The 16822-nt window shown below is 32.1% G+C and overlaps 1 protein-coding gene across 1 annotated transcript in view; it reads right to left on the reverse strand.

Annotated features, from left to right (window-relative positions):
* Window positions 1-16822, reverse strand: part of LOC126881549 (DNA repair protein XRCC1) — a 59035-nt gene that overhangs the window by 24459 nt on the left and 17754 nt on the right. The window contains exons 2-3 of the mRNA XM_050645878.1: window positions 9815-10009; window positions 3300-3636 (exon numbers count right to left, since the gene is read on the reverse strand). Of these exons, the coding sequence (XP_050501835.1) occupies window positions 3300-3636; window positions 9815-10009 (532 nt within the window). The remainder of the gene's footprint in view (window positions 1-3299; window positions 3637-9814; window positions 10010-16822) is intronic.

Below are 16822 nucleotides of genomic sequence, written 5' to 3' on the forward strand. Positions count from 1 at the left end.
TTATCTGCTGTTGGTGCATAGGCTTGAATAAGATTTATTAAGTTATGTCTTTCTTTAATTTGTATTAATATTAAGCGTTCTGAGTAAGGAGTACAGGTAATCAGAGAATTTTTCCATTTCTTTGAAATGATGATTCCAACTCCGTACCGATGGGTGTTGTTGTCGATTCCGGAGTAATAAAATACGCCATCATTTCGTGTTGAACATTTCCCGGATCCTGGCCATTGTGTATCGCTGATTCCTAAAACATCGATGTTTAGTCTATTCATTTCTTGTTCAACATTATCCAGTTTTCCTGCAGAGAACAAACTTCTCACATTCCACGTTGCAACTCTTAAAGTTGTTGGTTTCTGCATTTTTGTACAAGGATTTTGCAGGTTTACGACCGAGTGAGCCTTGTAGTCTTGTGCTTTTCTCTCTCTGCCGGATCTTGGTATCCGATTCCCATGATCAGTAGAGTTTCCACTATTTTTGGTGTACACCGTAATGACTTAACTAGGGGTACTCTATGAGTCTTTAATGCAGTGGTTCCCCGTTGCCTTCTGCATCCTTCCACCGTTGACCATCCTTGGTTCATCCGCCTTCGAGACCGATTTCTCGATCTCAGGACAAAAGAGTGCCCTTCCACATACTAGCTCATCCGCCCGAAGCCGTTGGCCAGTAAGTGGTGGGATTGCATATACCGGCAATCATTCGGTAGATTTCACCATATCTGGTTACCCTCACTTAGTTTAGCCTGCAGGCCAATGCAGTTGCCCGGAATGTGGCACGAGGAGCCATAAATGAGAGTTGGATGTCTTATGGGGACCAGTTATCAAGAACCATCTCCCGTCCATGACGCTCGATGTGGCCGTTCCGATAGAAAGGTACTACCCCTATAATACATCCCATACATCCCAAAGGTGCATGGATGTTAATCAGCCACTATATATGTGTTTCTTGGATTACAACAGCCTTCAATAAGGTCAGACATAACCGACTCATCGAATTACTTGAAAAGAAAAAGACATGAGAGACATCAAGCTCATTAGCACTATCTATTATAATCAGATTGCTGTGGTAAAGAGAACAACGTCTTTTCAAATGAAATACAGATTGAGAGGAGCGTCAGGCAGGGCTGCGTCCTGTCTCCTACCCTGTTCAATTTGTATTCAGAGGAAATAATCCAGGAAGCACTAGAGGAACTAACTATGGGAATAAAAGTAAAAAGTAAATGGTCGACCAATCATTAATATACGGTTTGCTGACGACACTATTTTATTAGCGGAATGTCTGTATTAGCGGAAGATTTACCACAAATGGTTGACAAAGTGGTAGAAATCAGCGAAGAAAACATGTCCCTAACACAAAAAAGACACAATTTATGGTAATAACAAAAGCTCAACAGCGCCAAGAAAGCATAACCATAGATGAAGAACAAATTAAAAAAGTCAAAAAATATAAATATCTGGGTACAATAATAATTAATGAAAAAAATGCATACACAGAAGAGATTAAAGCAACAATAGGACAGGCAAGAAATGCTTTCAACAAACTCAAAAAAGGACTCTGTAGCATGGATATTACAATTTCTTTAAAGATAAGACTTCTGAGATGCTACGTGTTCTCCGTATTATTTTATGATTTGGAAGATTGGACATTAAACAAAGATGTTTCGGACAGATTAGAAGCCTTCGAGTTATGGGCCTACAGAAGGATATTAAGAATAAGTTGGGTGGATAGAGTTACGAATGTCGAGGAGTTGAGAAGAATGGGAAAAGAAAGATAGGTTTTAAATACAATTAAAGTTAGAAAACTGTAATATCTGAGATATGTCATGAGGAGCGAGCGTTATAACTTGTTGCAGTTAATAATAAAAGAAATAATACAGAGTAGAAGGAGTCGTAGAAGAAGACACATCTCCTGGTTAAACAATTTGAGAGCTTGGTTTAACTGCACTTCTGCTGATCTCTTTAGAGCAGCGGTATCGAAAGTGCGAATTGCCATTATGGTTGCCCACCTTCTTAGAGGAGATGGCACATGAAGAAGAATGGCTTCTCAGATAATTCTTGGTTTATAGAAGCCGATGGGGGTTATGGTTCTGACGTTTTCGAAATTGTTGTGACCTGTATATATACTGGGTACAAATATCTGGGTACAATAGGACAGGCAAGAAATGCTTTCAACAAACTGAAAAAAGTATTCTGTAGCAAGGATATTACAATTTCTTTAAAGATAAGCCTTCTGAGATGCTATGTGTTCTCCGTATTATTCTATGATTTGGAAGATTGGACATTAAATAAAGATGTTTCGGACAGATTAGAAGCCTTCGAGTTATGGGCCTACAGAAGGATATTAAGAATAAGTTGGGTGGATAGAGTTACGAATGTCGAGGAGTTGAGAAGAATGGGAAAAGAAAGAGAGGTTTTAAATACAATTAAAGTTAGAAAACTGCAATATCTGAGATATGTCATGAGGAGCAAGCGTTATAACTTGTTGCAGTTAATAATAAAAGAAAGAATACAGAGTAGAAGGAGTCGTAGAAGAAGACACATCTCCTGGTTAAACAATTTGAGAGCTTGGTTTAACTGCACTTCTGCTGATCTCTTTAGAGCAGCGGTATCGAAAGTGCGAATTGCCATGATTGTTGCCCACCTTCTTAGAGGAGATGGCACATGAAGAAGAATGGCTTCTCAGATAATTCTTGGTTTATAGAAGCCGATGGGGGTTATGGTTCTGGGGTTTTCGAAATTGTTGTGACCTGTATAAGATCGTGTTGATATAGAGCTGAAATTGATTCGGAATTGCCAACAGGCTGGACAGGCTGGAATGTTATTGCATCCCATTTTGGATTCTACGATTGGTTTGGCCTATGTAAAATTGGGGATAGTCTGCATGAGGAATTTCGTAAACTCCGCATTGTTCCTTTGGAATGTTGTCTTTGATTGATCGGACAAGAGATGAAAGTTTTGTTGGGGGCTAAATATTATCTTTATTGCTATTGATTTTAGGAGTTTGTCCATTTAATCGAAAGCACCCTGCCCTACAGGTACTGCAAAAAAGATAACCCTACGGGTAATTGCGGGTACGCTCCCCATTCATCTCCTAGCTCAAGAATGTAAGATATCTTACACCATAATAACGGCCACCTAACACATGTGAAAACCGGGACATGAAAACTAATGGGCAAAGACACTAATTCCAGATGTGAAACAGTGGGTAAAATCTAGGTTTAAAAGAAATTTCATAGTTACATAGCTTTGTAACCGCATAATCCTAAAACACATATGTTCACAATATTATAATATATAGACACCAACCTGTTGGTTTTTCATCCTGTTTCAGTTCTTTTCTTTTGGCAAACAATGCACCAATGGATAGGTTGTCTGGTGATTCAGGTCTGATGGTAAATTTTCCTATAGATAACTGACTGTTTGATTCACTCTCCTTACTTACGTTTGAATGCAATGATACAAAAGAAAGTCCAAATTGAACATGTCTGTTAAAAGGTTGAGTACATACAATTTTCACTCGATCCCATTTTTCATCACATTCAGGTTTGGATAATTGGTCTTTGGTGAACATCCTCACTTTATTGATATTCTGACTTTGTCTGGACTCCAAAGGAGTCATGAAGGCTGAAGTGACCAGAAGGACCTAAAGATTTATTTTTAGTTAGACATTATTAAATATCCAATATTAAAAAAAAATTAAATTTATTAAGATAAATCGAGTATACCAAAGTAAAAAATGACAGTATGAAGCACGCGCACATCTACAGCATGAAGTTAGTTGCTAAACTGTTTAGTTTAAGATGAATAAGAGTTTAATTAAAATAATTAATTTTGTAATTTTTGGTATTGTTTTGGTTACTGTTTGGGTGCTTTGAGGCTATCAACCAATTCACTAGCTGCCTCTACTCTATTAAGAATTGCCTTGAGTATTCTGAGTGTTTATATAATCACATCTCAAAAGTGATTAATAGTGATATTTTTACACATATCCTAACATTTCATCATGCGCTTCCAAAGTTGAAGTTTTAAGTTTTTAAGTTATCTTTACAAAAAAGTGACCTCTTTTTTAAAAATGTATGAGCTATCTCAATTCAACAGGAAGTAGATAAGTCAAACGAGGATCAAATAATACTGCATCAAACAGACAATAGAGAAAGAAACCACCCCTAGACAGATGATAGAGAAGTAGCAGCCAATAGATAACAAACAAGTCACCTCAACTATCATAGTGGTAGAGTATTAATTCTTTACAAAAATTAATAGAAGTGTCTCTTGTATTGGAAGACATATTTATAGGGTACTGAACTGACTAAATACGGTACTACTGACTGATAAAAAAGAATGTGTGTGTACTTTGTACGCACGTAAGAAGTTATACTTCTATTATATGATTTCAACGAAATAAATATACTTTCAACAGGTTATTTGTATTTTATTTAAAGATTAAACTAATTTTTACTTACTACTTTCCAAAAATTTTTATTAAAACAATAAGAAAAATAAAAAAAATTAGAAAACACAAGGGGATTCGAACCGGGGACCTCTCGATCTCCGGTCACGCGCTCTACCACTGCGCTATACTCCCTTTGCTTTGACAGGTTACAAGATTTCTCATACATACTGACAAATTTAATAGACCAAGTGAAGTATACAAAAATACTTTAAATATACTTACTATTATTATAAAATATCTTATTCTCGAGGAAGAAAAATCCAAAGAAACAAAAATTATAATAAATATATTTACTAAAAACACTAATAATATATTCTTTTCACGCACACCTTATTTGCGCTACATAAAGATGTAGCGACTAATATACTGTCGGTGTGCGCATGCGCCAGGGAATGTAAAAATTCACCCTCGTGCCTAAAGAAGTATTACTTCAAAAACGTGTTGAGATGGAGTTGATCTGGGATCACGATCTTTAGAAGCATAATTGGATCCCACAGTCTTTATCATGTTGGGTGAGGTTTTTTTTTTCTTCGTCTTAACTCAGGCAAGACTCGTTAGTCTCTGGAACTTGATCATAAGACCTTTGTACCAAATCCTGTTCTGGGTGAGGTGATTCGTGCCTTACTTATGTATGACTAGTCTTCAGTATGGTGATCTATGTATGGAGTCATTCGGCAAGAAACGTTCTGATTTCTCGTCTATAACAGTTACAGAATATTGAGCTGAGTGCTATCCAGTTCTTGTCCAGAATATTTACAGCATACTGAGCTGAGTTTTCTTCTGTTCCTCTCCAGTATGTTCACAGAGTATAGCCCAATTCCTTGTGTTACTCTGATAGTAGTAAAGCTCTATATTTGTTAAATTTTGTTTTCTATTTCCAGTTTGTATAAATTTGTAAATATAATATTCATTTGTACCGAGTCAGGAAATAAAATCTGTTTTACTGGCAATTATTGAGTTTCTTATTGAGATCTGGATAGAAAATAAAATTCCAATACTTGGTACTAATATAGAGTTGTTTCTGAAGAATAGCATGGAATCAAATAGAATTGTATTTTGAAAAGCTACAGTAAACAAATTCGTAGTAATGCTATGATGTTCACATAAAATTACAAAGTATATTTTGTGAAAAATTAAATAAAGACTTCAGATTCAAAAATATGTCTATCTCTAAAACAGGGTACTTTTTTATTTAAAACAAGAATTTGGAAAAAATGAACGTTTTTCGTGATTTGAGTACAAGCATGCAGGGTGGATTTGACAAAATATTTTGATACAGACTTTCACTTAAATCAGGTTCATGGTTTCTAATATATGCAAAAAAAAATAAATAATAAAAATAAGTAAAACATATATTTTGTAATGAAAATAAGCAAGATTTTACTAAAAATCTTTACTCTACTATATTTGCTATTGTGACTTTATTGATAGCAAATTTAGTACATTCTTTATACAAATAGCTAACATGTCAAAGAAAAAAAGTGATACGGTGCCGATGTGTGCTTTTGCCCTGGGGGTGAGTTTTACCCCATCTCGGGGGAGAAAAAATATATGTCCAAGATAAGTCCCGAAATGGATAAACTGACTAATTTTAAGCAACTTTTGCTCTATAGAGTTTTTTCACCAAATCAATACTTTTCAAGTTATTTGAAAGCGAATATGTTCATTTTTCAACAAAATATCCACGTTTTTAGACGGATTTTCGCAAATAACTCAAAACCTAAGCATTTTCTCGAAAAAAATATTCTTAGCCAAACTATAGCCTATAAAAAAGTGAAAAAAAAAACGATGTATATATTAGGTCTCTATACCTAGCAAAAGCAGAGTTATAGCTAATGAAAAATAGGTTCAAATTCGAAAAATTCCAAATAGAATAATTCAATGTGAAATATTCAAATAATGAAGCATTCTTGGGAAAAACACATTACCACTTTTTTAAAGTATTTAAAAAAAGCTTTATTTCTGTTTTTATAAAAAAAATTTCTAGCATCAAATGTAAGCAAGTTACGCTAAAAAATAAAGTTTGTCCCTTTTGTTTTGGCAAAAGAAAAATCAGGAAGATCACCCCCCAATTAGCAACTTAAATGAAATTAATCGTTACCGCTTCACAAGTTACTTTACTTATGTTGTGTTTGTATGATCTGTAAGTTTCATCGATTCAAAGTGCTTATTTTTGAAAAAATTTGTTTTTAAAGTAAAATTTTTAAAAAATTTTATTTTGAAAAAAATGTTTTTTTTTCAAAATATCTTAAAAAAACTTAAAAAAAGATACCAAAAATCTTCAATAAAAAAAGTCGGTTTTACTTTTCTGAATATTTTGTACTTGTTTGTTTTTCTGTAAGACAAAAATTGGTATTTCTAAATTTGAATTCGGTGTTTCTAAATTTGCATACACTCGTGATAAGTAACTCGTTCAAGCCCTTTTAACTACAGCTCTTTCAAAAATAAGGACTTTGGACCGATGAAACTTACAGATCATATAATCAATACATACGCGAGTAAAAAACTTGTGAAATGGTAACAATTAACTTCATTTGAAATGCTAATTAGGGGATGAATTTCCCGATTTCTTACCAAAAAAAAGGGACCAACTTTATTTTGAGCTTAACTTGTTTACTCTTGATGCTGAATTTTTTTTAAAGAACAAAAATAAGCATTTTTTAAACACTTTAAAAAAGTTAAAATGAGTTTTCCCCAAAAAAGTGCTTCGTTTTTTGGTTATGGCACGTTAAAATATTCGATTTGAAATTTGACGAATATGAACCTATTTTTCAATAGCTATAACTCTGCTTCTACTAGGTGTAGTGACCTAATATACATATACACCATGTTTTTCACATTTTTACGTGCTATATTTTTGATAAGAATTTTTTTTCGACCAAATACTTTCTGAGTTATTTGAGAAAAATCGTCTGTTATTTTGTAGAAAAATTAACATATTCACTCGCAAATAACTTAAAAAGTATTAACTTAGTGAAAAAACTTTATACAACAAAAGTTGCTTAGAACTAGTCATTTTATCCATTTCCGGACTTATTTCGAACATATATTTTTCACCCCCAAAAGCGGGGTGAAAGTAATCCCTAGGGTAAAAGCACACATCGGCACAATATCACTTTTTTTCTTTGACTTGTTCGCTATGTGTATGCCAAATTTCATGTCAAGCCAAGCGGTTCTTTACAATTTAGAGGTTTTGCAATATTTCACCTTTAAAGAACGTACTAATTAGAATAATGACGTGTTCGATTTTCCGTACTATTGTCAGTAAGAACATAACAAGTAAGTCGAGGTGGAGGTGGATGTGGAGGTCGCGGTCGATATCCATGTAAAACAAGCACACTATAGTGAATGAAAGAGAACAGAGCAGGTAAGTCGCGGTGGAGGTTTAGCGCGATGCCATCTAGGAGGTTTACATCGATGCTTTTGAAAATAAAATGAGTTTGTTTTACATGGATGTCTACTGCGCGGCCTACAAGGATGCTTTTCTGTGATTGGTCCGTTCGAAGCCAAGTTGTCATTAACTGCGCTATCTGAGTTTTTGATTTCTCGAATCTCCTAAAGCTGTTGTCCGATTTTAGTGATTTTTGAAGTTATTCTTCTTTTGGCGCGATTGAGAGTAAAATTTCATAAATCTGCGCGCATGCGCACACAGACAGTATGGCGTTTAGTTGCTAATCTTTCAAGATAGGTATGTATGTATATTATGTATCAGCGCAAATAAGTTATTAAAAGAATACATTAGTGTTTTTAGTAAATGTATTATTTATTATAATTTTTGGATTTGTCTTTCTCTGTAGTAAGATAATAAAATATTATGTAGGTGTAACATTTTTATATGTCTATTTGTCACCGTGTTGTTAATTATATCCGAAACTTACTTGTCACTTAAAAGAAGCTCCGTGGCGTGGTTGGTAGAGCGGTGGGTCAGAGAACGGAAGCACACGGAAGGTCGCGGGTTCTAATCCTGGACGATTCATATATTTTTTTAATTTTTGGTTGTTTTAATAAAAATTTTTTGAAAGTGGTAGATAAGAAAGTTAGTTTAATATTTAAATGAAATACAAATAACCTGTTAAGTATATTTACTTCGTTGAAATTATATAATAGAAGAATAACTTCTTACGTGCGTACAAAGTACACACACATTCTTTTTTTTAATATGTTATAGCCTTATTGTCTGAGAATATCGATGTACTAATAGTGCTGCTGAACAGGTAAATGTCATTGTATACCGGGTGTAACAATAATACTTTGTTTTTTCCTGAAAGTTCGTAACACCCTGTGGAATATTTTAGCATTTAAAAAATATTGAAATTAAAGCTAAACTATAGCCTTAGCCTTTCTTAACATTCTGCTTTTTGACTCGTTCACTTATGTTGGATAATGAAAAAGTTAGGTACTTTGACAACTAGCCATGTTCTTCATCAATACAGGGTGTTTCTAAATAAGTGCAACAAACTTTAAGGGTTAATTCTGCATGAAAAAATAATGACAGTTTGCTTTATAAACATATGTCCGCAAATGCTTCGTTTTCGAGATACGGGATGTTGAATTTTTTCTTACAAACTGACGATTTATTTATTGCTCTAAAACCGGTTGAGATATGCAAATGAAATTTGGAAGGTTTTAAGAGGTAGTTATTTCACATTTTTTGACAGACTAACAAAAATTTTATATTCACCATTGGCGTGCATACAGGTAATATGACCCGTAAGCACGCCAATGGTGAATATAAAATACATGATTGTATGTCAAAAAATGCTCAATAACTGCCTCCTAAAACCCACCAAATTTCATATGCATATCTCAACCGGTTTTAGAGCAATAACTAAATCATCAGTGTGTAAGAAAAAAGGCTAAGGCTACAATTTAGTTTTAATTTCAATATTTTTTAAATGCTAGAATATTCTATAGGGTGTTACGAACTTTCAGGAAAAAACACAGTATTATTGTTACACCCGGTATATACCCTATTCCACGAACATACGCCTGTTTTGGATTACTTCGACAACGAATATTTTATTGTGCAAAATAAGAAGAACGAAAGTAAATTGCAAATTACATTGTTGTTTATTGGAATAATTATTAGCGCCATTTACTTTCGTACTTCTTATGTTGCACAGTAAAATATTCGTTGTCGAAGTAATCCAAAACAGGCGTATGTTCGTGGAAAGGCCCATACAATGACATTTACCTGTTCAGCAATTCTGTTACCACATCCATATTCTTAAAGAATAAGGCTATAACATATTAAAAAAATCACCAAAATCGGACAACAGGTTTAGGAGATTTGAGTCCTCAAAAATGACCCATTTTTAAGCTGTCACGATTTTTTTGGCCAGGAGTGTATTTCTATAAAAGTGCATACCTTGAAATCATCATTGTTTCCAGAGCGAGAAACAAGAACCTCAACATAAGCGGAGTGTTCATTTCCTATATCTATAGCTGTTATTTGACTAGCTTTTTCAAGTTGTAAAACAACAATTGCTTGTTTCTCTCCAGATGTTTGGCATTTCCACTTCTTAGATGTGTCTGTTGACAAAATATTGCTTGCATTATGAACCTGCAAATTATTAATAGAAGTTAATTTAATCTTACTTAACCCATTATAGGCCATCGTAGTATTTATAAATAATTAAATTTTTTTAACCATTAAAATTTGTTTAAATTTAAAGAAAAATTTACTGTTTGGGTGATTCCATTTCAAATCACTCAATTTTGGAGAAAAAAAATTTTGGATCTCCATTTGTCTGTCTCCATTTAATCTAAAACACTTAAATAAAATGTGGATCCTTACTGAGTTCCATGGTGTTTTATCTAAAAATTATTTATTTATCTTAATTTAGTAGGGTACACTTTCCTTTAGTAGGGTACCTACACTTTCTGCCAAGTATGATAAGGATAAGTCAAATAGTTTTAAAGTACTGGGTACAAATTATATTTAAATTTTAATCATATGAATCGTATCATAAAATTAATCAAAGTAACTGTGCCGTTTTATATTTAACTTTAAATATCTCGAAAACGAATGACGTTATCGTTTCCATTGAAGAGTATATTATTTACGTAGAAAGTATTGGAGAATCTAAAAATGGCACTAAAATAGTAATTCCTCCAGTGGCGTAGAATTTGAGAAAGGTCAACCATTCACTATCCCCTGTCGTACGTCTCTGGTAGTAGTTAGAAACGTTTGTGTACCATAATTTAGTAGGGTGTATAGTAGTCGCACTGTCTACCAAGTATGAAAAGGATACGTCAAATAGTATTAAAATGCTGAGCAAAAATAATTTTGAAATTTTTAGATAAAATATCCTGTAACTCAGTAAGGAACCACATTTTATTTAAGTGTTTTAGGTTAAATCTTCGTATTTTGGGCTAAGGTTTCTCCAGTTACTATATGCACAATTATTAATGAAACACCCTGTATAGCTTCTGCGGGACGTAAAAATAAGATATTTAAGGTCAAAAAATCTTCTTCTTCTTTTTTTCTCAAAATGTTATTTTATGCGATTTTACAGTGATTTGGTGTGTATTTAAACAAATTTGCATTTTCTATTGTGAAGTATCAATGGAAAACATAATATTTTAATAGAAGGGACTCAAAAATGTCATTATATGTCATTATAACAAGTTACTTTGATTCAAAACAAGTTCTTGATCAAATTTTATAGTGTAGAAATCGTTAAAATACCGATTTTTACTTTTTCTCCATTCCCAAAATACATCATAATCGATTTGGCGAAATTTGCCCACAGATAGTCAAAACATAGGACTTTAAGTGGTGAGAGGGATTTAAATTATATTACAATACCAAAAAAGTTACATGCAACATCATAGTCAAAAATATAGGCGTCTACTATAAGTACAATTAACTCGAAAATATCGACCTCACGACAAAAATTGTTAAAAAGAAATTGTAATAATTGTAAATACGATTTATTTGGAACAATTTCAGTTCCTACCATTTTTGTCGAAAAGTTAAAAATGGCGGAGATATTGAGCAAAACAGGTTCTCCTTTAAAATAAAGATAATTTTGAACGGAGGAATTCATTCGTGATTTTAAATTTAGGCTACTATTTACTCCCCTAAATATTAGAAAAATAAAATTTTGGGCAGCTTGGCATGCAAGGTCAAATGCTATCCCGACTGGACTAATATACTTTTGAGTCTGATATTACTGCATGTAACTTTTTTGGTATTGTAATATAATTCAAATCCTTCTAACCACTTAAAGTCCTATGTTTTGGCTATCTGTGGGCAAATTTTCAGCCAAATCGATGATGATGTATTTTGGGAATGGAGGAAAATGTAAAAACGGTATTTTAACGTTTTCTACACTATAAAATTTGATCAAAAACTTGTTTTGAATCAAAATAACTTGTTATTATGCCATATAATGACATTTTTAAGACCCTTCTATTAAAATATTCTGTTTTTCATTGATACTTTACGATAGAAAATACAAATTTGTTTAAATAAACACCAAATCACTGTAAAATCGCATAAAATAACATTTTGAGAAAAAAAGAAGAAGAAGATTTTTTGAACTTAAATATCTTATTTTTACGTCCCGCAGAAGCTATATACCAATTTTCAGACAAATCGGAGATCCAAAATGTTTTGCCTGAGTGATTTGACATGGTGCGGTGGAATGTAGTTTATATTTTAGGCTGTAGTAAACTGAACTTTAAATTTTGTTTGATTACATTACACATTACGTGCATATCTGTCACACTGGGCACTAGGTGCCCCGAGGATCGATTCTGATGTCATATTCGTGTTCAGCAACTCTAAAAACCTCCGAGTAATCTGTTTGCATCAATTAAGGCCGAAAACCAATAACAAGTCTCGATAAAATACTGCCTTAGAAGTAACCCTGATCACCAGGTGCTTCCGGGGGTCGGTTCGGATGGCGTATTCATGTTCAGCGACCCCAAAAACCCCCGAGTGACAAAATCTGGCCTTTAATATAATGATTTTGATATGTTTATGCACTTTTTAGATGCATTTTATGCAATTATGCATTTCCACCTTTTTTCTAATTTAGACTTTTTTCCTGACGTCATCCCGAACACAATGCAAAAAGTCGACAGGTGCTGTATTTATCTTGACCAAAAAAAATCTTGTCCAAAAAAAAGTTTTTTCATAAAACACAGTGATTAATCAATTTACCACCGGCCAAAATAATAAAATAGTAAAAGTAGAAATCATCAACAATAATACGTTAGAATTTACCTACAAAATTATGATAAATAAAAAAAACTAGATGACGAAAACAAAAAGCACATAATGAATAAAAACAAAGAAAAGAACAGTTAAGGCCATCGGTACATAATTCGCAAATATTTTACGGGTATCCCTACTTTTTCTGTCTTTACACGGCAATTTACGTGTAGTAAAATTCACACTGGTATGGATATGTAAACATTACTAGAATGTCATTCTACTTGAAAATGTCATCATTAATTTAAAGAGATGGCTTTTGAATGTTCTTGGATAACTGTTATTTTTATAATTGCAAATTATTAATTCAGTTAATAAATGTGATAATTTTTTCACTAAATATGTATTCAGTGATTGTGATAATTTATATGTACAACAAAAACTAATACTCAATCGAGAAAAGAGGAAAAGTGTTTAAGTGATTTTTTAATAATATATTGTTACTATGGAACGCTTACAATTTTGAACATTTTAACAACAAAATACTTGGATTACAGAATATATTATCCTGATATATTCTCTGCTTGGATCTTCCACAATAATACACAATAAATAACTTTTTATTAAGTTCCCGTCTTAAATCAATTATTTATCAAATACACTATATATCAAATTATTTAATCAACAACTCAAAATATTCCCGATGCCATGTCAAATATTTAAAATTATCACTGATTGTCACTGCCTGACTGACAGTATGCTGACAATATTATATTCGACTGAGTGCGTTATATGACAAAGATAGATTTGGAAAATATTACTACGGACATTGTGTTCATTTTTTTCGAATCCTGAAAAAACCAATAAATATTTTTGAAAAATTTAAACGCAGAATGAAAGAGTATATTATTACCGAGGGCCGAAAGTCCCTTAGAATAAATAAAAAGTTTATTTTGAATGAGATATTTTAAATTAAACATCACACTAAATTTTCTCTTAGTTTTTCACCCCTGTAACTTATTAAAATAAACATTATAGAAGTTCTCAGGGACTTTCAGCCCTAGCCAATAACGTAATCTTTCATTCTGCGTTTAAATTTTTCAAAAATACTTACTAGTTTTCTCAGGATTCGAAAAAAAAAAATTGAATTCCATCTGAATAGCATTGCAGCCGAAAATACGTACCCATCCTCTCAAAAATAAACAGTTGATATTATTATCTGTATGTAAATGCATGTGAAAGGGGATAAAATTAATCACCTAAGAAAACTGACCATCAATATATTAAAATATTCACGACAGGCCTAACATCAAAATAAGTGATTCATTACTTTTTTGTACGCCATGAGTAAAATATTTGTCACCAGTTTTTATCACCTGATGTTAATTTTTCAGTACATTTCTAACCATTGTCGGTAATGGGTCGTTTCGGTATTATTTAGGTATTAACAACAGTTTGTGTTTTGTGTCGGCAATTTTTTGTAGTCTTTATTTTTACATTATGAATTATATAATTTAGGAACAGTTCTCTAATATTAACGGTTTAATCAAGTTAAAGAAATTCCCTAAACTATACTGAATTTACAATCAAGATGTAGTAGAAATAAACAAACCAAGGCACGGTAAATGCTACTAGGAGTACTCCCGAATCATAATTTACAATGTATAAACTTTTTTAAATCATGATTTGGAATTTACAATGTATATACATTGTAAATTATGATTCAGGATTGCACATAGTAGCATTTAACGTGTCTTGGTTTGTTTATTTCTACTGCATTTTGATTGTAAATTTAGTATAGAAAATATCTAACAATAATGTAACGTGTTTTGTAGTCATTTAGTAAATTGTTTAATTGTAAAATAATATTAATTATTTATTTGATTAAACATGTAATAATATTACATGTTGCGTATATTATGTGGTATTTGTCGGAAACGAAGATAATGAATTATCGTAAAGCTCAACATGTGCCACCCCTTTTTATGAAGTTCCATGGACAGTTACTGTGTTCTGGTTTCGACAATTAATAGTTCTGCAGGCGCATTGGTAAATATTTAGCGATTTTTGTTACCTTCATTTATATCTACATTTTTATACATTTATTTTTTATATTACCTAGTTTTATATTAAGGGGGTAGGCGCAAAATTTTGCTCCAATGCTATTTAAATGCAGTCATTTTGTTCGAATCCTGAGAAAACTAATAAGTATTTTTGAAAAATTTAACCGCAGAATGAAAGATTACATTACCGAGGGCCGAAAGTCTCTGAAAACTTCTATAATGATTATTTTAAGAAGTTAAAGTGGTGAAAGCAAGAGAAAATTTAGTGTAATTTTTAATTTCAAATATTTGATCAAAAGAAACTTTTTGTTTATTCTAAGGGACTTTCTGCCCTCGGTAATAATGTATTCTGCATTTAAATTTTTCAAAAATATTTATTAGTTTTCTCAGGATTCGAAAAAATGTACTACCCCCTTAATAGTGCAGTAAGTAAGGTATTTGGCTCCGAATTCCATCCTACTGCATCAATTTACTTGATATTTTCACTGTAAGTAGGGAACAGCTCAAGAAACAAAGTCTACCCTATATCCTATGGCATGTTTATCTCTGGGGTGATTCCCACCCCTTCTCGGGAGTGGAAAATTTTTTGGTTAAAATAACCACGGGAGTGGCTAGAGAGCCGTAATTCTAAGCAAAAACTGTTCTATATATTTTTTTGAAAACTCAATACTTTTTGAGTTATTCGTATATTGAAAATTTGCTATTTTCATTGAAAAATGACACCTTTTCGGACGGTTTTTTGTGAATACCTTAAACATTATGCATCTAACGAAAAAAACCTTATAAAATATTTTTGTATCTTATAAAAAATCAAAGTGATTCATTTCTTCATAAATCTTTTAGTTATAATACAAAAAGAGATATATTATGTTGGTTAAAAAATATTTTTCTTTGTGCATGCTCAAATCGGCGTATTCTACTGAAAATAACAGAAAAATGGTCTATTTTAGGGGTATAATGCTACCAATACCTTTTGTAGTGCTTGAAAAGACTTTTAAAACGAGAATTGTTAAATGTCGATTACATTTAAACTAAGCGGAATATGGTGCAAAAAAAATGGTGACTAATGTACTTTAAGGAAAATTGAGAAGTATATTTTTTAACCTCTCATTCACCAGAATTTAAATGCATAATTTTCCACCTACAATACCTTTTACTACAGTGTTATTTCTGTGTTCAAAAAATTGGACGGGTTTAAAATGAATGGTTTTTGAAAAAAATAAGCTCAAATTATAATGCGCATTTTTAAATTTTCTTAAAAATCTTCCTTTTTCTCCATGTAGATCTAAAATCATAAGAGATAGTTTTTCAGATAACAATTTTGTTTTTTCTTTCATTACTGTAAGTCTTTATCATTTTCGAGTTACATGAAGAAAAAGGAAGATTTTTAAGAAAATTTAAAAATGCGCTCTATAATTTGATCTTATTTTTTTTTTTCAAAAACCATCCATTTTAAGCTCGTCCAACTTTTTGACCGTATAAATAACACTATAATAAAAGGTATTGTAGAAGTAAAACGATACATTTAAATCTGGTGGATGAGGGGTTAAATATACTTCGCATTTTATCTTAAAATAAATTAGTCATAATTTTTTTTTGCACCATATCTCGCTTAGTTTAAATGCAATCGACATTTAACAGTGCTCGTTTTAAAGGTCTTTTCAAGCACTACAAAAGATATTTATAGCATTATACCCTTAAACTCGACCATTTCTCTGTTATTTTAAGTTGAACACATTGATTTGAGCACGCACAAAAAAATTCTCTTTTCAACTACCATATCCCTTTTTGTATTATAATTAGAAGATTTATGAAGAAACGATTTTTTTTTATTTTTCATAAGCTACAAAAATGTTTTCTATAGTTTTTTTCGTTAAATGCATAATTTTCAAGGTATTCGCAAAAAACCGTCCGAAAAGGTGACATTTTTCAATGAAAATGGCTTAACCACGAATAACTCAAAAAGTATTGAGATTTCAAAAAACTATATACAACAGTTTTTGCTTAGAATTAGGTTCTCTAGCCACTTCCGTGGTTATTTTGACCAAAAAATTTTCCACACCCGAGAAGGGGTGGGCACCACCCCCCAAATAAAAGCGCACATCGGCATACGGTGCTAGAATGTTGTACTAGAAAGAACTAATTGTCA

This window comes from Diabrotica virgifera, chromosome 3 (genome assembly GCF_917563875.1).
Source record: "Diabrotica virgifera virgifera chromosome 3, PGI_DIABVI_V3a".
In the NCBI taxonomy this organism is placed as follows: Eukaryota; Metazoa; Arthropoda; class Insecta; order Coleoptera; family Chrysomelidae; genus Diabrotica; species Diabrotica virgifera.